A 25497-nucleotide genomic window follows, 5' to 3' on the forward strand; every position below is an offset into this window, starting at 1 on the left:
GAGGATCAATGCACCGACACGTAGTCCCCCTCCTCACCAGCCACCTTATCAGAGGAGGGGGGCCGGGGGAGGCTGTGCTAAAATTAATGGGGGGGGGGGGGGGGTGGACTTAATCATTATGATAATTTAAAAAAAAGTCCTCTGACTCGGCATGGGTGACGGGCCCCTGTGGTGTAGGGGCCCCATAGCAACCGCTATGGTGGCTATACTGAATGCTACGCCCCTGCTATTTACCCTATCCTTTTCCGTGGTTTTCCACCTCAGGTAAGCCTACACTTAGACTACATATAAGAATTTTGCCCTAAATTGTATTATCTTCTGTGGGGTGCCACTTACATCTCAGTATACATGCATACAAATAGTGTCCTGGCCCAAATGTGCAGGTGCCACCCTAGGCTCTGCAAGGCAAGAGCGCTATCTAGTATATCACTCTTCCCCCAACTGTGTCCCATGCCTCTCTTTGGTAGTAACCATTTAAATGATGGCTGGAACAATAAAGTAGCAAAGCCAGCTTAACACCTGTATAAATATCATCTTGGTTTTAGAAGATGGTGACAGCACCAACCTGTTGGTTCAAACTTTATTCCACATTTCGTAGCATACAAGTGGACACTGAAGGATTCATGGGATATCCAAACAGGTGGGTGGACAGGAAAGGGTGGAAACAAACAGCTGTTTTGGGTGAGAAACGGCACTTGGTCACAGCAGGAACTTTTCCTTCTAAATCATGAGTGCACTTTTCCAGCAGGTCTGGGAGAGGGCTGATTTTTTTTACATCTTCTCACTCTTCTCAGCCCAGTGTCTGAGGCCAGGCATAAGGCCTATTTCTGAACACAGGAATTTTAACAGCATTGCTTTCCAAATGGCCACCTGAAATCCAATGACCCATTAATATAATAGTGTTTTTTTCCTGTTTTGAAATCTTGATCCTGAGATTGTGGCATGTGGTCTGTCTCCTGATGGCCAAACACCAAAATCTGCCTCTTCACCTTTAGAATAAAAAGAAGCTTCAGATTGACACAGTGCTAGCTTCATCTCAGTGTTACCTCAGCAACTTTCTCTAGTTCATATCTGCTATGCCGCTGGTAAGTCCGTGTACAGAAAACTGAAAAATGGTGCAATTATTTGGATGGTGGGATTTTTTCCTTCTAATCCAGCAACTGTGATCTTAAGTCACAAACATAGAATTTAGATCTCTTTTCCTTTAACCTCAAACATTCTGTATTTCTGTCATTCAGCAGTGGAGGGAATCGGAGTTAGACAAATCTCAGAAACTCCATACACTTAAATAGCCCTGACTAAGGAGCAGTCTCCTGCCTGACAGAAACACAGCTCAGTTATGTAAAACCACACTAATCCTGCAGCTAATATTGGTCTTTTACAATACAAGTAACAGCAATGTTTGACAGCTAAAGTAATATGTGTCTGGGGTTCAGCTGTATCTACGATATGTAGCATGAGCTAGGGCTGAATTTCTTCCTTGTATGTATAGTAATTATACGGTTGTGAGCAGTAGTTATTAAATGTGTATGTTTAGTTAAGTAGAACCAGCGTGCCATATTTACTTTTACACGTTTTATTATTCAGAGACTGGTAGTAAGTATGGCATCTGGCATATACAAGTGCTGCACTTGACTTTTATGTGTAGTCCCTATTACATACTGTGCTAAGGCGCATTGGGCTGTTCAACTTGGTGGTATATTTACTGCCATCTACTGGCAACAAGTGCAGAACTGAACTAATTGGATGTTGGACATCTCATAATGAAACCTCTTGTACATATAAACTCTAAATGCTGCAGTTACCATTTATTGCAAAGTTTCCTCCCTTGATGTTTGCATAAGGTGTGCCTGAGTGCTAGGAAACTACCTTAGTTTTAAACACTTTTTGAGTAAAAAGAGATTTGCGCAATATGAAAAAAAAACTGTCCAAATTTTAAAAGCGTAACATTGAGTCGACATCAGAGGCAGCCCTCTGACACAAATGAGGTTAAGAGCTGATCCACAGTGGTTGCATTTGTGCTTTTAAAAAATGCATTCTCATTCACTTGAATCAAAGGTTGGATACATGTACAGATATAATGGGCAATGATAAAGGCTAGCTTGTCATCTATTTCCTTATTTATGGTTGGTAGATATACTTATTCACTTTTTTATACACTATTGTTGGGGAACTGGAAGTCTGTGGCTCTGTGCCTTGCACTTGCCTACTCAGTGTATGTGTGAGTGGCTGTAGGATCTCCTGAAATATCTGCTTCCAAATGTCATTCTACAGTACTAAATTGCAACGTAAACAAGAAATATGATTTTCTGCCATGGACAACAAGGAAATGCTGCCCTGCATTAAAGTACCCCTGGCCTCGTTTTGAGATATGTTTTAATGCTTTTTTTATTAGCTGTGCTAAGACATAAGAGTCACAGCACAATCATCTCCTCCATTAGCGCCCCTCCCCCCCCTGTTCCCTTCTCTGCTCAGCCATGATTCAGAGCTCGAGGGTGGGTGGGGAGGAAATGTCAGTACTTCCTCCTCTCTGCCCATCCTCAGGAACGCTCCCTCCATTTGCTGCTGGTAGTTCCTATCTGCACAGCTCACTGGGGAGCTGTGCTGTGTGCGGTCCTGAGGTAAATTAGCTCATAAAGATAGTGTACTAATAGCTGACCGCACACAGCGCAGCTCCGGCAAGTGGAAGGGGCGTTCCTGAGGACGGGCAGAGAGGAGGAAGTACTGACACTTCCTCCCCGACCATCCTCGACGTTCTGCTCAAGTCGAAGATTTCGGATGAGCAGAATGGGGGGGGGGGGGTGCACTAAAGGGGGAGGAAGGTGCTGTATTTTATGTCAGAGCGCAGCAAATAACAATACCTTAAAAGTGTGCTGTTTTAAAGGGAGGTCAGGGGTGCTTTAAGTGGGAAGCATTGTTTAGTTATATTGTTACCAGTATCACATGATTAGAGATGGTGACAGTTGGTATACCTGCTCCAAATACCTTTAAAGAGGAACTCCAGGGAAAATAATGTAGTAAAAAAAAGTGCTTCATTTTTTACCACAATTATGTATAAATGATTTAGTCAGTGTTTGCTCATTGTAAAATCTTTCCTCTCCCCGATTTACATTCTGACATTTTATTACATTCTGACATTTTTACTGTGGGCAGGTTATGTAGCTGCTCCTAGCTGTTTTGGCTGTTAGAGACAGCTGTAAACAGCTAATTCCTCTCTGTGAACATTGTTACATTGTGGCAGTTTGCCCAGAGTACCGCGGTCCCAGAGCTTCTTGTGGGAGGGATTTCAGCACAAAATCAGTCATACAGCGCCCCCTGATGGTCTGTTTGTGAAAAGCATTATATTTCTCATGTAAAAGGGGGTATCAGCTACTGATTGGGATAAAGTTCAATTCTAGGTTGGAGTTTCTCTTTAAAGCCTTTATGTTGGGAATTTTGGATGACAGTCACTGTAATAAGCATAAGAAATTGCGGAACTTGCACATTTTACTGTCTGAAGAGTTTGGTAGTTCCTTGTTTAAGTTTTTTTTGCTCCACTACCAAGATTTAAGCTGAAAGTCCTGGCTTTCCATTACACCAGGTCCCATTTCGGTGTAAAGCTCCGTTGCCAAGTTAAAGGATTTCAAATCAGGGGTGTCCCCTGCATCTTGGCTGCACAAAGCGTGATTGCAGAAGTACTGGACAAACCCGACATTGATGATCAGCAGTTGTCTTCTGTCGCAGGGGTCTCATTACAGAAGACGAAGGAGCAGACAAGCTTTACACCCTCCTGACCTCTCTCTACATGTTACTGGCCGGGGCTGGAGACTCTATTAAGACGAAAAAGCAGCCCAGCTATACACCCTCTTCACCTCTCAAGATCCAGGGGACATCCCTCCTTCTAAACCCTTTAACTTGGCAACGGAGCATTACACTGACACGGGACCTGGTGTAATGGAAAGCCAGGACTTTCAGCTTTTCAAAAAGGGTTAAATCCTGGTAGTGGAGCAAACAGAATTTAAATAAGGAACTGCCAAACTCTTCAGACAGTATAATACGTAAGTACCGAAATTTCTTGTTAGAGGCTGTTATTTCTATGTAAGGAAATGTTTATTTGTCAGGTGGAACTCTCCCAATGTGCCGACTCTAAATTATTTTAAGGTGCCTATTAATCATACTTTCCCTTTATGTAAATTGACCTACCAGGTCAGGGGTCAACCTCAAAAGTTTGATAAGGTAGGGGGGTCTGAGTCGAGTCTCAGGATTCGGTGGTTCCCAATTTGGATATTGATCTGAACTTAAGTGATAAATATTACAGAACCTGCCATATTGGGACCTTTTTCAGTTCTTGAACAAAGTATTAGATGTATATTTATCTTGTTTAGCTTTTTACTTACCTTACTTACTGTTCTGCGGGATTGATCCCCCAGCTTTTTCAGCTTTAGCTATATGATGCAGCAGAATCACCTGTTCTGCAGGATTGCTTATCTAAGGCCTCTTTCACAGTAGGGCATTGCGTTTTGATGCGTTGTTAAAGTCGCAACGCAAATTGCAATGCAACGCCCCAAAAAAGTCGCAACACAACTTAATGCCCCGTTATCGTTGCATACAGTAGAAAATACAGGCAGTGAAAAGTATGCTTCTAAATCATTACTGAGCATGTGCAAACAGTCTGACGCAGCTAATAACATGTATAACGCACAACATGCAGCACTTTCTATTAACTCTACACGTTACACACAAACACAATGTCACACAGACTTAGTATTGCTGTGCCTTAGTCTGCGGTGAAATATTATCTAACGTGCGACTTTAACATCGCACTGTGAAAGAGGCCTTACTCTTACAACTTGAGCTATATGATGCAGCAGAGTCACCTGTCCCGCAGGATTGCTCCTCTAACTCTTACAGCTTGAGCTATATGATGCAGCAGAGTCACATGTTCTGCAGGATTGCTCATCTAACTCATACAGCTTGAGCTATATGATGCAGCAGGATCACCTGTTCTGCAGGATTGCTCCTCTAACTCTTACAGCTTGAGCTATATGATGCAGCAGGATCACCTGTTCTGCATGATTGCTCATCTAACTCTTACAGCTTGAGCTATATGATGCAGCAGGATCACCTGTTCTGCATGATTGCTCATCTAACATTGGCAGCTTGAGCTATAAGATGCAGCAGGATCACCTGTTCTGTAGAATTGCTCATCTAACTCTTGCAACTTCAGCTATATGATGCAGCAGGATCACCTGTTCTGCATGATTGCTCACCTAGCTCTTGCAGGTTGAGCTATATGATGCAGCAGGATCACCTGTTCTGCAGGACTGCTCCTCTAACTCTTGCAACTTGAGCTATATGATGCAGCACGATCACCTTTTTGGCAGAATTGCTCATCTAACTCTGGCAACTTAACCTATATGATGCAGCAGGGTCACATGTTCCTCAGGATTGCTTATCTTACTTTTGCAGCGTGAGCTTGTACTGGTTAAACTCGATGGACGTATGTCTTTTTTCAACCAAAATAACTATGTAACTATGTAACTATATGATTACACCTTCAGCTAAAATTACCTGTAGCCTTTGGGCTTATACATTAACTCCTGTTTGTTCATTAATGTTTGTGAATAAATAAGAAGTATGAATTACTCTAGTGCTGGTCATGGACTTGTATTTTCGATTGGAGAATAGTCGAATGGCGTTCGATTGACTGGACCATTGCAAGGAGAAATTTAGTTCAGAGGGAGTGCCATCCATTACTATATACATAATAAAAAAGGCAAATTATGAGAAGAGAAAAACTACATTTGTAACAAACACGGAAGAGACAGCTGCGGTGAACAGTGATACCACCGCAGCTGCCTCCATCTCCCTGCCTAGCGATCTATCCGGTCCTCGGGCGTCTAGCACGCTGAGGACGGGTTTGTCAGCAGCACATAGGGTTGCATTGTCGCGTGCGTGCGCGCATAGACAAGACCTTTATGCGGGGAGGAGGCGCGTCAGCTGACCGGCCGGTCGGCTGACATCAGAGGAGATGCTCGTCGTTCCTCATTGGTTGATGAGAGGGGGCGTGCCGGAGGGGTCTCCTCTGCTTCTTAAGCTTCCCTGAATCACTTGCAACTTGTCTGCTGTTGCGAATACTTTGTGTTATCACTCAGACCTTAGATAGATCCGGTGTGCTTTGATCCGGGAGAAAATCGGGGATTTCACACAGTGATAGGATTGTTTGATAGCCATAATCATAAATTGAATATTGTATTATCTGTGTATGACTCTGGCTCGTTCTGACTATTCTTACTCTCAGTGATTCTGTACTTCTGCCCATCTGATCTTGTTGCCGACTCTGCCTGTTAAAACCTTCTTGCTTTTGCCTTCTGACTTTGTACCGTATCTGCCAGTCTGTTGAAACTCGTTTAGTCTGACCACTCTACTCTCACCAGAGGGCCCTAGTCTCTGGTGAGGGGTTTTGTACTGTTAGTGCCCACCAGCTCCTCTGGTGCGGCATAGCTAAACCTATCAGTACTACTGTTGCACCAAGCACTATACTTTGCTATCACATTAGCTGTTGTATACTTGTATTATTGGTGATTCTGCAGATCATCATATAATCAGGTATATATCTGCATTATAGATGATACTGCAGATCACCTAATAATCAGAATCCTGTTACTTGCTGACACCAATCGTTACAACATTGAAGTCTGACATGGAGAAATCATTAGGTCAACCTGTATAAAGTTTTCACAGATTTTCTATAATTCACATGTTTTGAAGACAATTTCACTTGAAGGCCAACAGTGTCATCCATTCTTGATTTTTTTTTTGCACAGGGTGAGTCTTGACATGATGTCTGTACAGGGAAACACTGGTCCTAAGTGGGAAGACAAAAACAGTACGGCTTTTTGGAGGGGACGAGACAGCTGCAAAGAGAGGCTGGAGTTGGTGAAGATGAGCAGGAAACAACCTGACATAATTGATGCTGCTTTCACACACTTTTTTTTCTTCAAACATGATGAAAGCCTTTATGGCCCTATTGTGCAACCTGTATCTTTTTTTGACTTCTTTAAGGTAAGTGTCTCTTGCACCATTTGCGGTGGAATATATTATGCAGGAACTTACTAGTCAGTTCATGAAGGTAATGTGTTAGAAACTTGGAAAATGAGCAAATAAAAGCTTGTCCAAAATATCAGACACTCCTGTGTGTTCACAACTGTGATGTTCCTGGTTTGAGATGGCCCGAATAGTTCGCAGGGAGCAGTATTCTACGAACATCGGCTGTTCGCATTTGCGGCGAACAGCGAACATTTGGCATGTTCCATTCGCTCCCTAAACATTTTTCATTGAGCTAAACTTTGTCCCTTTACCTCACAGTCAACAAAGACATGGCAGCCAATCAGCTAGCATCCCTTCCTGGACCCCAACCCCCCTATCAAAAAGCAGTTGCGGTGGATATATTGGATCAATTCTCTGCTGGCTGCTGACTGTCAGTGAGACCAGATAGGTAGGGAAAGCATTAGCTAGGCCTGTGTTCTTGTTCCTCACTTGCTGTGAAAGCACTTCAAACAGCCCTATTAAGGACTAGCACATTGGTATCCTGTGTTTTTGTGTGTGTGTGTGACACTCCACGGCCCACTGAAACCCAGAGCTGTGTGCACACTACTGCTGTTGCCTCATTAAGTTACACACACAGAACCACTCCAGTGCATTATTATTTTACTGTATTCTGATAGTACTATTGCATTGCTCTGTTTGTGACACTCCACAGCCCACTGACACCCAGAGCTGTGCATAATGTGATTTCTGCCCTTTAGGGATTAAAACCTGACTTTGCATCAACTCCATAATTGTTGGTGAGACATTTGGCATAGTTCCCCCTGTGGCATGCCCCTGTTCAGGTGTTAAACTCCTTGAAACAACTTTTTCATTAATTTTGTTGCCAGAAACAGTCTTTGTAGGTTTTAGAATTCGCTTACCCATTGAAGTCTATGGCGGCTCCCCAGATTCGCCTGTTCGCAAACAGTTTTCGGAAGTTCGCGTTCGCGACATCTCTATTCCTGGTATGCAGTGTTTAGTACATACCATAGTGGTCTAAGAAAGGACAAATGGTGATTTGGCAACAGTGTCATGTCTACGGCTCGTTGACTTTCATGGTGAATGAAAGCTAGTTCTTCTCAGAAAAAAACTGCTGTAGTACATATTGCTGAAAAACTTATCGCAATGCTGGCTATAAAAGAAAGATGTCAAAACTAACAATGCATTGCAACTTCCTGCTTAGCCATAGACCAGTCATGGAGCCTTTGTTGACCTCTGTGCACTGCCAAAAGCACCTACAATGATGGGAGAAATGCTGAAAAATAAACCTTTATTTCACAATTGCGTATAATTACCATACATTGTAGCAGCAACAACATTTACTGTATTTTTCTATATATATGACACACTTTTTCTCCATTGTTATGAGTAATAATCCAGTCCACAAATGCGTGCCTTAAAGGTTTGTAGAAAAATGTTCCATTCGCTACTCCATGCCTTGTCCCACTGTGTGGTCCTCCGGTCCCCGCATGTCTCCTCCGCTCCCCCTTGTAACAACAATTAATGGCAGCATCAGCTCACCTCATCCAGGGATTCCAGAGGCAATCGCAGACCTCTCATCTCCCGCACGGCTCCCCCTAGTGACGGCTTCTGCTGATGACGCCATTCAATGCAAAATTTCAAATTATTTATTGGCTTACAGGGGCAGGAAACTCCTTCTAGTGTTTCTTATCCTGATGTAAATTATCATATGAACATGCAGCCAGTATTGGTGATGTGAAAGACCACACATCAACTATGGATGTATTTGTATGTGTATTGCTGGATTTGAACGTCTCATGTATCTATGCTCCCCATTATTTGTTTTGTACTATGTACAGTGCTACAGAAGTATTTGGCGTTCTAAAAATCAAAAATAATTTCAATTACATAGTATCAATTGAAGATTCCTGCTCTAATATGTCTGAAACATGTTGCTGGTATTAAAGTCAAAATGAGCATATATTTTGTAAAAAGCATTAGCAATTCTCAGTTTCAATGTTTTTCTTTTTACCATTGAATTTAATATGTTTTCAAAACTCTTTTTTTATGTTATGTCAGGATTGAATAAAAGTCTTCTGCTACTAGGGGGGTTGTAGCTGTTAGTTGAGAAGTGTGATTCTTATGTAAAATAAATCTTTTTGTGCACCTTGGGCAGGGCCGGGCCGAGGCATAGGCTGGAGAGGCTCCAGCCTCAGGGCGCAGTGTAGGAGGGGGCGCAGAATTCATTCAGCTGTCATTCCTAATTGTGTTTGAAGCAGAAAGAAATAAGAAAAGGGGATACATGGCAGTGACTGCAAGCCAGATAACTAGAGATTAAGGTGTTGGGGAGGTTGTGGGCCCTGTGGCGCCTCTTAGTCTAATAGCAATCAGTGTTTGATGGCTGGGGTGGCAGGGATGGAGCTGCGCACTTTGGTGTCTCAGCCTTGGGTGCTGGAGGACCTTGTCCCGGCTCTGACCTTGGGCTTGATTCAGCGTGGCTTAATGACCTGTAGTGTGCCCTATGCACACTCCTTACATAGCAGTGCGCCTTCCTTAGTTACGCGCATTGCAATGCGTGAAGCAATGCGCGTAACTGCGGGTGGCCCTGCTTCTTTGAAGTATCACTACTGCAATACTTCACTCACGGCCGCTACTGTATTAATTTACATAGCAATGTAAATTAATACAGTAGCGGCCGCGAGTGAAGTATGGTGGTAGCGATACATCACAGAAGCATGTTACTGACCGCTGTGGCTAGGGTCTAATTCAGTGCACTCCCTCCTTCCCCTGTATGTGTTTGTCAGCATGCACACAGCTTATGGACATGGACACATAACGTTAGCTCCCTTGTGCGATTGGTAAGATGCACTATCTGTCCCAGGAGAGGACATCAGGATGTGTGTTCCTAATCCATTGATAGGTTTGATGCAATGAATGTGTTTGCATGTCTGCACTATTATTATTATTATTATTTTTTTTTTTATTATTATTATTATTATTATTTAGTATTTATATAGCTATGCATGTTACAGGGCCAGAGTTAGGACACCTATGTTTACCTGGGTACTTCTGTGCAGTATAGGTGACTAAGCATAAGAATGCATTCTTCTGTGAACTAAAACCCCGGTTTTTAACTTAGCTGTAGGGATAACAGTTGTGCCTGGATGAGTGAATCTGTGAATTCATTTGTTTGAACATTTGCATGCGAGAGTGCGAAGGGTTAATAGATTTTTACATCACAGAAGCAGGGCCACCCGCAGTCAATGTTACGCGCATTGCAAAGCGCGTAACTAAGGAAGACACACTCCTTACATGGCAGTGCGCACTGCTATGTAAGGTGTGCATAGGGCACACTACGGGTCATTAAGCTGATGAATCAAGCCCCTTGGAAATTAGTAGAAATAGCTAATAAACTGTGTGTCCAATTCCCCCCTCACTCCGCCTCCAGGCAGGCCTGTCCTCATCAACAGTGGGGGATATGGCCCCACAATGTAGGTGTAACATAACCTCTCCCTCCATTTCCATAGCAGGAAGTTCTTCAGGCAAACTCCCATGCCTGTGTGGATTCCCAATTTATAGGAGCGAAGTGTTGGGTGGAGGAGTTATCTTATCTATGCTATTCCTCTTTTTGCAAGCCATGCCCACACTGTTGATTTGGAGAAGCTTCTTCTGGGGAATCAACTCCATGGGCTCGATTCACAAAGCGGTGCTAACCCAGTTAGAGACTTTAGGCGTGATAACCATTGCACCACGCTGGTGAAAAGCCAGTTTAGGCATGATAAGTTTAGGTGTGATAAGTTTAGGCGTGATAAGTTTAGATAAGTGTAGATAGCGAGCAAAGTCCCGCACGCAAAGCAGCGCCATTAAACTCTATGCGAAGTGCACCAGACTTTGCTAGCGCAAAACTTTTGATCAACTGTGCACTGCGGTGCTAACGCAGTTGGTGCTTAAACTTATCATGCCTAAACTTATCACGCCTAAACTTATCACACCTAAACTTATCACACCTAAACTTATCATGCCTAAACTGAGTTTAGGCGTGATAAAGGGCTTTTCACCAGGGTGCTAACTGTTAGCACCGCTTTGTGAATCAGGCCCCATGGGCCTGATTCACAAAGCAGTGCTAACAGTTAGCACCGTGGTGAAAAGCCCTTTATCACGCCTAAACTCTGTTTAGGCATGATAAGTTTAGGTGTGATAAGTTTAGGTGTGATAAGTTTTTAGGCGTGATAAGTTTAAGCACCAACTGGGCTAGCACCGCAGTGCACAGCTGATTAAAAGTTTTGCGCTAGCAAAGTCTGGTGCACTTTGCATAGAGTTTAATGGCGCTGCTTTGCGTGCGGGACTTTGCAAGCGATCTAAACTTATCATGCCTAAACTTATCATGCCTAAACTTATCATGCCTAAACTGAGTTTAGGCATGATAAAAATGGTTATCATGCCTAAAGTCTCTAACTGGGTTAGCACCGCTTTGTGAATCGAGCCCCATGTATTCTAATTGCCTGTTCTGAGTTAAAATCCCTTTTATGCTCCAGGTTACCTTCATAAATGAGTGCTTATGAATTCAACTGATGATGACAACACATCAGGGGCCGCAGTTCTCCTTTGAGAAACTTGACTGAATATTTAAGTGAACCTCTCACAAATATTGGCAGAATTCATATTATGGGTTAAACAAATACAAAGTCTGCAAACTCGATCTGCAATGTACTTGTGATATGTTGACCTTCAGTACATGACCTATAGGCTCAAAGGCCGCATTGTTATGAGTAATAATCCAGTCCACAAATGCGTGCCTCAAATGTTTGTAGAAAAATGTTCCATAGTACATAACTAGAGGCTCTCCACACCCTTTTCACTGACAGCTCAAAAATAAATTCTAGACATTTTCTATCTCAAGGTACATCTGAATTTTTACAGGGTGATTCCTTTATCTCTATGGCTAATAAAACTTGATGTGTAATCAGATAAGAAGAAGTACTTTTACTGTACGAAGATTGTTATCTTAATAGAAATGCAGTATAACAATTAACAGACTTACATGATAAAGGACATGTTACGTAGTATGGTGTGACTGTGTGTGTTTAAGTTTTGCAATCGAAACTGTCGTCAGCAGTTTGTGGTAACTGTCATGTGAATTGTCTCATTAAAACAATGTGCTGACACAGAGAATTTGGAATGAAATCTAGGATAAAAAGGAATACAAATGCAATACATAGAAAAGATGTTGACCATAGATGTGCAAGGGTAGTTGGATGTATAGGAATGATCCCACTGCTTTAAAGGCACTCATGGTTGATTAATTGAGGCTGGACAGTGGATAACAGTAGAGAACATAAGTGAGTCGGCAAACCTGGTGGTGGTAATTTGCAACTAGGTCATATTAGAATATTATGGCGATAACATTGAAAATTGGTGAACTGCTGTCAGATGCTCACACCCACAGTAAGAACCCATCTACAAAAAGTACTATGTTCTTATACAACCCAGGTGAATCTTGCAGACCTGGCCACCGAACAACAGGAAATTGAAAAACAAAAATCCTGTCCAAGTTTGCTGGATTACTTACATTCTCTAGAACTCTCCACTGTGCACTTACCTTAATACTCCCCCCCCCTATCCTTCCCTTCATGTGTCCACAAGTCCACGAAACAGCAGGAAGGAGAGTGGGGGGAATATACTAATAGTTACAGGGCAGCAATAGTAATTGGGTGCATTCTCCTATCACCCTTTTCCCAATTTTACACTGCTGGTGTTTGTTGGAACTCACAAATATGACATCATTATCCTATAGTGGCTGGATAGTGTACTGGTTAAGGGCTCTGCCTCTGACACAGGAGACCAGGGTTCAAGCCTTTGCTCTGCCTGTTCAGTAAGCCAGCACCTATTCAGTAGGAGACCTTGGGCAAGACTCCCTAACGCTGCTACTGCCTATAGAGCACGTCCTAATGGCTGCAGCTCTGGCGCGTTAAGTCCGCCAGGAGTAAAGCGCAATATAAATGGTCTGTGTCTATCTGGCTGAAATTTTGAAACTTTCATCTTACTGAATGTCTGTGGGCTGTGGGTACTTTAAAACCCAGGTCCAGGCAAAGTGTTTATTTTATTCTTGGTTGGTGTGGTAACTTACTTAACTTACTGTATAAAAATGCTGAAAGACACCTTAAAGTAGGTGAACAGAGCAGTGATCCCATGAATGTTGCTAAGCTCCAGAGTTTGCAAACGACTAAATCCACTGGGCTGCACAACCTACACTGTTTATCCCTCCAGTTCCTGACTAAGCTTTTAACAGCGCCTATCCGAACTATGGAGGTGAATAGCGTGGTCAGTGGGGAGGAGCAGAGTTTGGACTGGGAAGGTCTTTCAGTCTCCCATGGAAAGTTACCCAATCATTTTCTTAAACTCAGTAGCAATCACATGATCGGCAATGTTGGCACCTAATCTCAAATACTGTATTTTCTGACATTTTTATAAGTTTACATTCCTACTACTAGTGTAGAGGGATTAAAGAAATCCTGGATATGAGCTTTAAAATACTTTTAGGTATATGTTGCCATTTGTGTCTTTGTGTGTACTTTCTTTACTTTATGTCATGGTCACAGAGTCAAAGACAGCAGTCAGAAAACATTTTTGTAAAGGTGACAAGAGTTCCTGCATCACTTTTAATTGCACACTTTAACATTATTTTTGACAATGCATTAGTTTGTGCTAGTGCTCACAGAGCAAATTATTTTTTGGGCATAGTGTATTTTTTACTTTTTTTGACCCATGCCTAGCTCTTTCCTTACCATTATGTTGCTTCCTTTACCTTTCCTATGTGTCTAACCCTAACATTTATCTCCCTCCAAATACTATATCTACCCTTTGCCCCAATATTCAGTTAATATGATCAAATTCTTTAAAAAGGATACTTAGCTGCCTTGTTTGACTAGAAATGATAACATTTAGGAACCCAGCAGATAGATAAGGTGGTATATTTAGAACTAAGCCAAAACATGTGCTTTAAATAGTTGGAAAAATGGGTAAAGTAGATTTGATTGCTGTCAAATGGCTTTTCTCAGGATTCTGGTTCATATCGAAACATTTGTGTTTGCTGTTAGGTGCACACCTATCTTTATGATATAAAATGAAGTAATAGCACATACATATAAATTTTATCCTTGGCAGGCAAACCTGAAACCATAATCTGGTTGCAACTGCTTGTGGCAAGGAAGTGAAGTAGAGTAAACGGTGGCTGGCATTCAGTGCTGGCTATGGCAACGTAACCTGTGTTTGGAATCGTGATGTGCTCCAACAGACCAGAATCAGGTCAGCAAGGGTAGAACAGAAGCGCTGGGCACCAGGACATTTTGCTGGCAGATTTAATCACACAGTTACAGAGAGTTACAAGCCTTTAAGGAGTAGATGGCCTAATGCTGGGCATACATTGTTCGTTTCTGAGCCATTTAGATGGCTCGATAGATAATTTCCAACATGTCCGATCTCCCGCCTGATCGTTTCACCGCTCGATTCCAGAGAGCAGTGAATGGAAAAGGCTAAGAAAAACGAGCGGAAGAAAAGAGAATTGACTGCGGAATCGAGCGGCGAAACAATCGGGCAGGAGAATCGAGTGGCAAAAACGAGCCATGTATGCCCAGCATAACAGCCGTTTCATGGGAAAGCCTGCTTCCTCAGAGACCAAAGGACCTTTGGTCTCTGAGGAAGCGGGCTTTTCCACGAAATGGCTGTTAGGCCATCTACTCCTTAAAGGATCACTATCACAAAAAAAGTAGGCAGTTAAAATCTGACAGAACTGACAGGTTTTGGGCCAGTCCATCTCCTCATGGGGGATTCGCTGTGTTTTTTGTTTTGTTTTCAACAGCATTTCCTGAATAGCAGTTTAACTAAAAATAGGAAGATACCAGCCCGCCTCCCTACTCTATTTTTGTCAGTTAGTCAGCACACTATTTTTGTCAGTTAGACTTTGCAACTGCAACTGCCTCCCCATGAGGAGATGGATTGGCCCAAAACCTGTTGGTTCTTTCAGATTTTAACTGCCTACTTTTTTGCGATAGTGGTCCTTTAAAAATGTGTAACCCTCTGTTTGCAATTGTGTTATTAAATCTGGAAGCTTGTGGCAAGGAACTGTGGTATTTAAGTAAGATGTGTTTAGGAGGGATAGAACAGGGAAAAAAGGTGGAGGGGTTTGTCTCTTTGTTAAGAATTCTTTTACAGCTGTCCTCAACGATGAGATGGAGGAAGATTGCGAAGATGTGGAGTCCGTTTGGGTAAATATTCATGGTGGAAATAAAAGTTGCCAATTGCTTATTGGGGTATGCTACAGACCACCTCTTATTAATGAAGCTGCAGAACTGCGATTACTACAGCAGATTGAAAAAGCTGCAAGTAAAAACGAGGTCATAATTATGGGCGACTTCAACTTTCCAGACATTGACTGGGGTATTGAGGCTACCCATTCTGGTAAAAGCAGCAGATTTCTGGCAGCACTACAGGACAATTACTTGACTCAAATGGTAACTGAACCAACTAGGGGGAATGCGTTACTGGATCTGATCATTTCTAATAGACCAGATAATGTATCAAATGTGCAGGTTCAAGAACATTTGGGAAATAGTGATCACAACATGATAACGTTTGATCTGGTGACTGATAGGCCACGGGGCAGCGGGACCACTAAAACTATGAATTTTAGAAAAGCAAAGTTCAATCAAATTAGGCAGGCACTAAGTTTGGTGAACTGGGATAATGTACTACAAGGGGACGACACTGAAGGGAAATGGCAAGCTTTTAAACGTATTCTCAATCAATATTGTAGTATGTATATCCCATATGGAAACAAAATGTCTAGGAATAAAAAAAGGCCTCTATGGATGAATAGAAAGGTTAGGGATAAAATGAAGAGGAAAAAGAATGCCTATAAGGTCCTAAAACAGGAGGGGACCGAGGCTGCACTAAGCAATTATAAGGAGTGCAATAAAAATTGTAAAAAAGAAATTAGGCTGGCAAAGATCGAAGCTGAAAATCAAATCGCTAGGGATATCAAATCTAACCCAAAAAAGTTTTACAAGTACATCAACTCTAAAAAAAGAAAGGTTGACTGTATAGGAATCCTAAAGGATGAGGGTGGGAACTCAATGGTGGATGACCAAGGTAAGGCAGAGTTATTAAATGCTTTCTTTGCTTCTGTCTTCACAAAGGAAACAGCACTGTTGCAAATTACAGAGGCAGAAGAGTCTCAATCTTCTAACTGTAATATTAAATACTTAACGCAGGAAGAAGTAAAGGCAAGACTAAATAAATTAAAAATAGACAAGGCACCTGGCCCGGATGGCATGCATCCTCGGGTCCTAAGAGAATTAAGTTCAGTTATAGCTAAGCCCCTTTATCTTATCTTTTGTGACTCTCTTGCAACTAGCAGAGTCCCAGTGGATTGGCGTACAGCCCACGTTTTCCCATTATTTAAGAAGGGCAAAAAATCTGATCCAGGAAATTATAGACCTGTAAGCTTAACATCAGTTGTATGCAAACTATTTGAGGGGTTACTAAGAGATACTATACATGACTTCATAGTAGAAAATAATCTTATTTCTCAGCATCAACATGGGTTTACTAAAGACAGGTCCTGTTTGACTAACATGCTCAGCTTTTATGAGGTAGTGAATGCTAATATGGATATTGGGAATGCTGTAGATGTGATATACTTGGACTTTGCAAAGGCCTTCGACACTGTTCCCCACAGAAGTCTGGTGCAAAAGTTGAGGATGCAAGGACTGGGGAAGAGTTTGTGTGCATGGATAGGGAACTGGCTAATGGACAGAAAACAAAGAGTTGTGGTCAATGGATCGTACTCAAAATGGGAGACTGTTAGCAGTGGGGTCCCACAGGGGTCTGTACTGGGTCCAGTGCTCTTCAATTTATTTATTAATGACCTAGTAGATGCAGTAGTGAGCAATGTTGCTATTTTTGCAGATGATACAAAATTGTGCAGAATCATCAACTCTCAGGAAGATAGTGTCATATTGCAACAGGATCTGGATAGGATGGCTATATGGGCACATACATGGCAGATGAAATTCAATGTTGACAAATGTAAAGTCATGCATTTTGGTCGTACCAATGGTCTAGCACCATACAAAATAAATGGGATACAGTTGGGAACATCAAACTTGGAGAAGGACTTAGGAGTACTCATCGACAACAAGTTAAATAATCGTACTCAATGCCAAGCCGCTGCAGCTAAAGCGAACAAAATTTTGGGATGCATTAAAAGGGAAATAAAAACTCGAGATGCTAGCATAATATTGCCCCTGTTTAACTCTCTAGTAAGGCCACATCTGGAATATGGAATTCAGTTCTGGGCACCACATTACAAAAAAGATATTGCAGTTTTAGAGCAGGTGCAGAGACGAGCTACAAAATTGATACGTGGGATGGAAGGTCTCGCTTACCAAGAAAGGTTAGATAAACTGGGTTTATTTAGTCTAGAGAAAAGACGCCTTAGAGGAGATCTAATTAACATGTATAAATACATTAGAGGGCAATATAATAGCTTGGCGGATGAGCTTTTTGTCCCTAGGCCTTCTCAAAGGACTAGAGGACATGAGCTGCGCATGGAGGAAAAACGTTTTAGCCATTTATTTAGGAAAGGGTTCTTTACAGTAAGAGTGGTTAAGATGTGGAATGCATTGCCACAGGAAGTCGTTATGGCAAACTCTATACCTGCATTTAAAGGGGGCTTAGATGCTTTCCTTGCGTTGAAAGACATCCATGGCTACAATTACTAGGTTATGCCTAATGATGTTGATCCAGGGATTTTATCTGATTGCCATCTGGAGTCAGGAAGGAATTTTTCCCATTTGGGGCTAATTGGACCATGCCTGGTGGGGGTTTTTTCGCCTTCCTCTGGATCAACAGGGGTATGTGGGGGACGGGCTGGAGTTGTACTTTGTACTGGTTGAACTCGATGGACGTATGTCTTTTTTCAACCAAAATAACTATGTAACTATGTAACTATGTTCTCTTTCTCTTTATTCACATCTCACCCGCCCACATTCTATGACTCTACAGTGCTTCTAGACTTCTAGGTTAACCATGACCCCAACAACCCATATTCCTTGCCCACTCACCTATCCAACAATCCACCCATCTGCCTGTCCTACATATTTCCTTGGCCTGAAACATGCATGTCCACTGGGCACATATTTTCTAGTAACTTACAAAGAGGATGGCATAGATTCCAATATGAGGCTGAGAGTTGTATTTAGAGTAGATTTTCATTATATAACTATACACAAAAGACATTTTGCACATACAGTCAGGACCATAAATATTGGGCCATCAACACAATTCTAACATTTTTGGCACTATACACAACCAAAGAGCTTTTGAAGGGAAAGAAGTGGAATGTTATGCAATGGCCGAGTCAATCACCTGACCTGAATCTGATTGAGCATGCATTTCACTTGCTGAAAACAAACATTGAAGGCAAATTCCTCAAAAACAAGCAGGAACTGAATAGCAGTAGAGGCCTGGCAGAACATCACCAGGGATGAATCTCAGCGTCTTTGATGTCTATGCATTCCAGACTTCAGGCTGTAATTGACTGCAAAGGATTTGCAACTAAAGGTGGGCACTAACGGTCCAATTTCTAGCGACAAATCGTTCGAGCGATCGGAAATTCTGATCGGATTGGTTGAAAATAATCTCAGTTGATGGGCACAATCGATTATGAACGATTTTAAAAAAAATCGTCCGACTGGATTTTTGTCAGACCAAAATTTGGATTTTCTTGTTGGTTGTGAATGATAGGAAGCAAAGATTGGTTCGTTGATGGTGTAGTGAACGATTTTTCGTCCGATCAGAATTTCTGATCGCTCGAACGATCTTTCACTAGAAATTGGACAGTTAGTGGCCACCTTAAGTATTAAAAAGTGGACGTTTGATTTATGATTATTCTGTCTCATTGCTTTTGCTCCCTTAACAAGTGGGAGCCATATATGTAAACTGTTGTAATTCCTATACAGCTCATCTTATTTGAATGTAAATACCCTCAAATTAAAGCGGACAGTCTGCAGTTAATGCACAACATGTTCGTTTCATTTCAAATCCATTGTGGTTATGTATAAAGCCAACAATGTTAGAATTGTGTGGATATCCCAATATTTATGGACCTGACTGTATTTATAAATGGGCTTAGGGGCACTTCACATGTGTTTCCTCTCACAGGAACCCAGCAGTCTTCATCGCCTGTAATAAGCTAAAGTGAAAGTTTTGTTAATTGGTTTTAGGAATGTGCTCTTATAGTCCTCTGTATCCAATACTTATTAACTTCAGTTATGAAATAACTGAAGTCACTTATTCAAACCTGGTTCACCACACCCACAAAGGAACAACTTTGCCAATAGATGATTAGACCTGTTTGAACCTTTGAGTGCTGGAGCAGGTTCACATGATCTGAGGTGCGTGTAGAACACATTCACACATCACTGTGTTGCAAAGAGATACACTGGAGGTGCGGGGCATGTGAATCCAAATGATAAAGGATAATGCACTAGCGCACTTTTTTTGTCTTTTCTCCCCATATTTTTATATTTTTCTAGACAGTTTTTGCTGAGAGGAGTTCATGTGGAGTCAGCTAAGTGGTGGACTACAAATATCACAACATCTTGAACATTTTGTGAAGTATTTTTAACTGTTGTGCACCAATACACCCATGTTATACATTTAAAGTGAAAGTTTGCAACCTTTTTTTCACTGACAGTTTTAAAGTGAACCAGAAGTGAGAGTGATATGGAGGCTGGCATATTTATTTCCTTTTAAACAATACCAGTTGCCTGGCAGTCCTGCTGATATATTTGGCTGCAGCAGTGTCTGAATTACACTAGAAACAAGCATCTAGCAAATCTTGTCAGTTCTGACCTGATCTGCCGCATGCTTGTTCAGGGTGAATGGCTAAAATTATTAGAGGCAGAGGATCAGCTGGGCTGCCAAGCAACTGGCACTGCTTAAAAGGAAATAAATATGGCAGCCTCAATATCACTCTCACTTCAGGTTCACTTTAAATGAACTATGTCTGAAATAACTGACATTTTCTATTAATGAATAGCAGGAAAGGGTTATTAACAAAATCACTGCTGGGCTGGTTCCAGAGATTTGAAAAGCGCTTTGCTAATCTAATGCTGCATGTGTGTTCAGTTCACACAAAGCATTACATTAGCAGTTAAACTGGTAGAAGCACCTAAATATATATAAATAATTAAAAACCATTGAGAACAAGAGGTTATACCTTAGCAAAGCGAATTTCAAATCGTTGAATCCTAGAAAAGTGCTTATAGTGTGAACTAGCACTTAGTGTGCATAAATAAAAAATGACTTTGCACACATAAAGTAAAAACTGGCTGCATGCATGGGACTGCATGTAACCAGCAATAACTGCACTGGAATTCATTTGGTAAATCCCAGCCATTTCCAGCAGCAGTCAGTGGGAGGCAAGATTCCTGCACCAATGTATTTACTGTGTGCAGGGCCTTATTTAATTAATTTTTTTCTCCCAAGTTTTCTCCTAGGTGATTTTTCATACCATGTCAATAAAATGTCCTTTAAACCACCAGCAAGCAAGAAAGTTTTTGATAGCACTTTTTCAACAACTTGTGGTACTTTTTCATTTGCAAAAAAAAAGTTATTTTAAACAGAAGACGAAAAATTATCATCTAGGAGAAAACTCAGGAGAAAAAGTTAATTGTATATTGGCCTAAATGTTTTACTGCAGTTTCGCTTTAATAGTGGGGATTTTTGGAAATGCCTATTCCTAAAGGTTACATAGTTACATAGTTACTTGGGTTGAAAAAAGACATACGTCCATCGAGTTCAACCAGAGAACTCACACATACACACGCACTACTAAAGAGAACGACGGGTCCGTCAGACCCTCCCGCTGGGCGGTCGCTCAGAAACAGCCTTATCAGTCCGCAGATAGACTGTTCACACGCACTACTGTTGGGAGAACGTCCTCCCAGCGGTAGGGTCTGACGGACCCGTCGTTCTCTTTAGTAGTGAGTGTGTACGCACCTTTACAAAGTCCCTCTAAAGACCACTATACATTATAGGACATATTATTAGGTCAGGTAGATGATCACTATGTGACTAATATTGTTTATTTATTCTGGCACTGCCGTAAATCACATGATCTGAAAGAGAAATGGTGCTCCCTGATCAATGTTCAATAGATAAAATGATCAAGCATCAATCTAGATGGCTTAATCTCTATCATTTTATTAAATGTGATGTTTTTATTGAATCCAACATTTAATGTAATAAAATGCCTAATATTGAGGCCTTAGGTCTTGATTTTTGGGTGACATCAGACCTCATCAGACATCTGAGGCCTATGAATTTTGAACAGAAAAGTTTTGGATGACATAGAATTTATCATTTGAGTATTTTTCTCTCAGAATAAGTCAAGCTTTAACACTGTTAAAGTGTCACTGATGCGAACCTACCCCCCTTCACCCATAATGAATTGTATGTGTAGTATGGATAATTAATAGAACATTAATAGCAAAGAAAAGAGTCTCATATTTTTATTTTTAGTTACGGTATATAGCTTATTTCTATAACATTGGATCAGTCTCTAATATTTGCAGTATATAAATTACACTCTGTATTTTAAATGATGAAACAGAGCAGAGCTAATGACCCTTTGAACTTGAGAGACAGGTTGAGATAAATGCTTCAGAAAACAGCACAGTAGCTGATCCAAGTTGGGTGGGAGAGCTCAGAGAAGCCTTTTGCATAGATGACAACTGAAGTTTCTTAAACTATTAGCAATAACATGCCCCCCAAAGAAAACACATATGTAAGTAGATAAATACTTCCTCTACTTACATAACAGATGTATTGCAGTGTACTCGTTTTCTTTTCATTTAATTTTAAATTGTTTTGTATAGTGCATTCTCTTGATGGCAGGGGCCATCTTGCTTCCTCTGGGTAGATTCTTCCCCCCTGCATCCCCCTCCTCCCAGCACTTATTCTCAGCACAGCGAGGAGGATAAATGCAGCTGGCACAGACTCACCTAATAATGGATCCAAGCGCTGCCATTCCCATCTATTCTCTGCCCTACCACCGGCGTCAGCGCAGAGAGTATAGGGGGGAACTGCAGCGCCTGGAACCATTATTCCTGGAGTTGTTCCTGGAGTCTGTGTGCTTAAATGAAAGGAAAACGAGTACACTCTATCCTTCCCCAAAGTCTGTGCGGGGAAGAAGGAGAATGCGGCGGGCGGCAGAAGGGCAGAGGGGGGGCGCAGACATGCCACTGGAGGAGGGGGGCAGAGGACAGTGACAGGAGATAGCCTCTGGCCCCCCTTCGTGCGCTCTTACAGCGGCTACAACCACCGCATACAAGGGGAGAGCAGGCGGCCAATCGCAGCGCAGAGAGGTGAGTGACAGAGGCTTCAGCCAATCAGCCTGCCTGTCATTTCTGTTCTGCGGACGTGTGGCCTGGGAGCATAGGGAGAGAAAAACCTCTTAGGAAAAAAAGTAAGAATGATTTTAACTATTTGCATTGCCTTATTAGCATCCTTTTTATCTATGTAACAGCCTAAAATAGAAAATTGCTTTCATATATAATGCCTAACAGTTACTCTTTAACGCTTCTTCTACTGGAAAAAATATGAGACTCATACCTGTGCTACTAATGTTTTATTTCTTAGCTGTTCTACACATAAAAATCATGATATAATAAGTTTATTTTCACTTCAGATTCCCTTTAAATACATTTACGACAAAATAAATAATAAAATAAAGAAAATAAATAACAAAGTAAATGTCTGCTGCTTATAGCCAGCTATTCTGACCTCCTTGACCAGAACTGAGAGCGATGAATCTCTAAGGATGTGGCTAGATTTTTTATATATTCATGAATTGGAATCGTTCGCATAAACCAAAATAGATATTAATGTGAATGCAGGTTTCTTTAATAGCGATCAAAGCGTAGAGCACAGATCTGGGTGAAAACAGTATATGTGCTTGTGGCACCACTTGATGTGCACTTTTTTGCCAAAGCAAGTTTGACATTTCGTGCGGCCTTCTCCTTGAGAACGTTCTTTGGACTCAGCTGTGAGATGTCGGAAAGTTCTGAGGTTGGCGACCTTTTTACAAGCGTTTAGCAAAAGCTCCACGATGACTAAACAAAGCATGTCTCCTGTTCCCCAAACCATAAATCTAAAATGGTTCAAGGAGAATAAAAGAAACATTTAGCCTTACTCGAAGCAACACATAATTCCATTTTATGTTGTCAAAGCAGAGTCTGCTGACGTTTATAGATCAATATAGTTCTCTTCAGCGAAAATGCTTTAAGCTGTGTCATAATAGAAAAGATTGGTATGGGGAATATGTGCCTAGGCTCTGCTCATACATCATTTTATCTGTCTGTGAATCTGCACCAACTCAAGTGACTGGTGTTGATGTTCTGTCTAAACTGCTTTTTATGGGCAGCAGATACTGAGCATCTTTGGTGACATTGAGCGGGATTATTATTACCACTGCCTCGTCTGGAGTGCCAGTTCATCAGGGCTGCAATCAGCTGTGCTGGAAAATTAACTATATAAAATCCAATTCAGCTGCAATTAAGCAGAACTCATTTCTATGTTGATTAAATTACCATCTGAACATTGTTGTCCTTAGGATGCATACTGTTTAGTCTTGATACTAGCAAGAGTTACAGGTACTTCACGCTGGGATGCCAAAGCCTGGGTAGCATTTAAGAGGCCTGCTTATGTTAATGTCATGGAGCCTGGGCTATAAAAAGTATTATCCTAATTTCAACTCTAACTTGCGTGCTGAGAAATTGCACAAAAATCACACTACAGCCCATGACCATAAAAAAAGAGAACTTTCAAAACTATCAGGGCTGTTCAGTACACACACTACACAGTGCAGTGCCAGTAACCCAGAACCACCAATCAGATTTACTAGAATTAAAAAGTCTTGTTGCTACTTGTACTGCTTTATTGAATAAGCCTAACTGGTTATTAAGACTCAAATCGAACCTGTTTGACTTCGCTATTATTGAATTCAGTGCAATCCATTTGCATTATGTATATTTTTCAGTAGTAGGTTTATGCATACTGTATTTTGTTTGAAAACTTTGTGCAGTTTTAAACTTCAGTAAAAGCACACCTGAACTGGGGCAAAAAAAGTGGATTTTTGACTTACCTGTGGTTATATTACCAGATCAAAATAGAAAAATGCCAGTTATGTCATAAACTCTTAGAACCTATACCTTCACCTGTTGGCCTAATACAGGGGTGTCAAATTCAAGCAAAAAGTGGGCCGAGTATAGTGGCTTCCAGTATAGCTACCCCCAAGATAGGTAGTATAGTGGCTCCCCAGTGTAAGTAGTATAGATGCCCCCAGTAGAGTTAGTATAGTTGCCCCCAGTATAGCTAGTATAGTGGCCCCCAATATAGGTAGTATAGTGGCCCTCAGTACAGGTAGTATAGTGGCCCCCAGTTTAGCTACTATAGTGGGTCCCAGTGTAGGTAGTATAGCTGCCCCCAGTGTAGCTAGTATAGTGGCCCCAAGGTAGCTAGTAAAGTTGCCCCCAGTGTAGCTAGTATAGTTGCCCCCAGTATAGCTAGTATAGTGACCCCCGTATAGCTGCCCCCAGTATAGGTAGTATAGTGGCCCCATTGTAGCTAGTATAGTGGCCCCCAGTGTAGCTAGTATAGTGGCCCCCAGTGTAGCTAGTATAGTGGCCCCCAGTGTAGCTAGCATAGTGGCCCCAAGGTAGCTAGTAAAGTGGCCCCCATTGTAGCTAGTATAGTAGCCCCCAGTGTAGCTAGTATAGTGACCCCTGTATAGCTGCCCCCAGTGTAGGTAGTATAGTGGCCCCCATAGTGGCTCCCAGTGTAGCTAGTATAGTGGCCACCAGTGTAGCTACAGTAGTATATTCCCCCCCCCCCCCCCAGTGTAGCTAGTATAGTGGCCCCCCCAAGTATAGGTAGTATAGTGGTCCCCCCAGTGTAGCTAGTATAGTGCCCCCCCCCCTGGTATAGCTAGAAGGAGGGGTGACTGGGACAGCGGCGGGGAGGGGGAACATATCACCCCTCCCTCACCTGGGTCCCCTCCTCTTGCCTCTCTTCCCCTCCAAAATGACAGCGGGGGCAGCGTGCAGCAAACAGGCAGGGCAGGGCGGGCGGAGAATACTCACTTCACTTACGCGTATCAGCCACTGGAACGCTGCATCGCCGTCACGTGCCTCTTCTGCGCCTCAGGCGCAGAAGAGGCACGTGACGGCGACGCAGTGTTCCAGCAGCTGGAACGCGGAAGTGAAGTGAGTATTCTCCGCCTGCCTGCCCTGCCTGTTTACTGCCCCCGCTGTCATTTTTTAGGGGAAGAGAGGCAGACAGAGGGGACCCAGGTGAGGGAGGGGGGGGGGGGGAAATATGTCCCCCCCTCCCCGCCGCTGTCCC

General features: G+C 42.1%; 1 protein-coding gene across 1 annotated transcript in view; it reads left to right on the top strand.

The window, feature by feature from the left end:
- The window catches only part of POGLUT2 (protein O-glucosyltransferase 2), a 120187-nt gene that overhangs the window by 40283 nt on the left and 54407 nt on the right, over positions 1 to 25497 (top strand). Inside the window, exon 6 of the mRNA XM_068265257.1 lies at positions 6807 to 7044. Within this exon, the coding sequence (XP_068121358.1) occupies positions 6807 to 7044 (238 nt within the window). The remainder of the gene's footprint in view (positions 1 to 6806; positions 7045 to 25497) is intronic.

The sequence above is a fragment of the Hyperolius riggenbachi genome, chromosome 2 (assembly GCF_040937935.1).
Source record: "Hyperolius riggenbachi isolate aHypRig1 chromosome 2, aHypRig1.pri, whole genome shotgun sequence".
In the NCBI taxonomy this organism is placed as follows: domain Eukaryota; kingdom Metazoa; phylum Chordata; class Amphibia; order Anura; family Hyperoliidae; genus Hyperolius; species Hyperolius riggenbachi.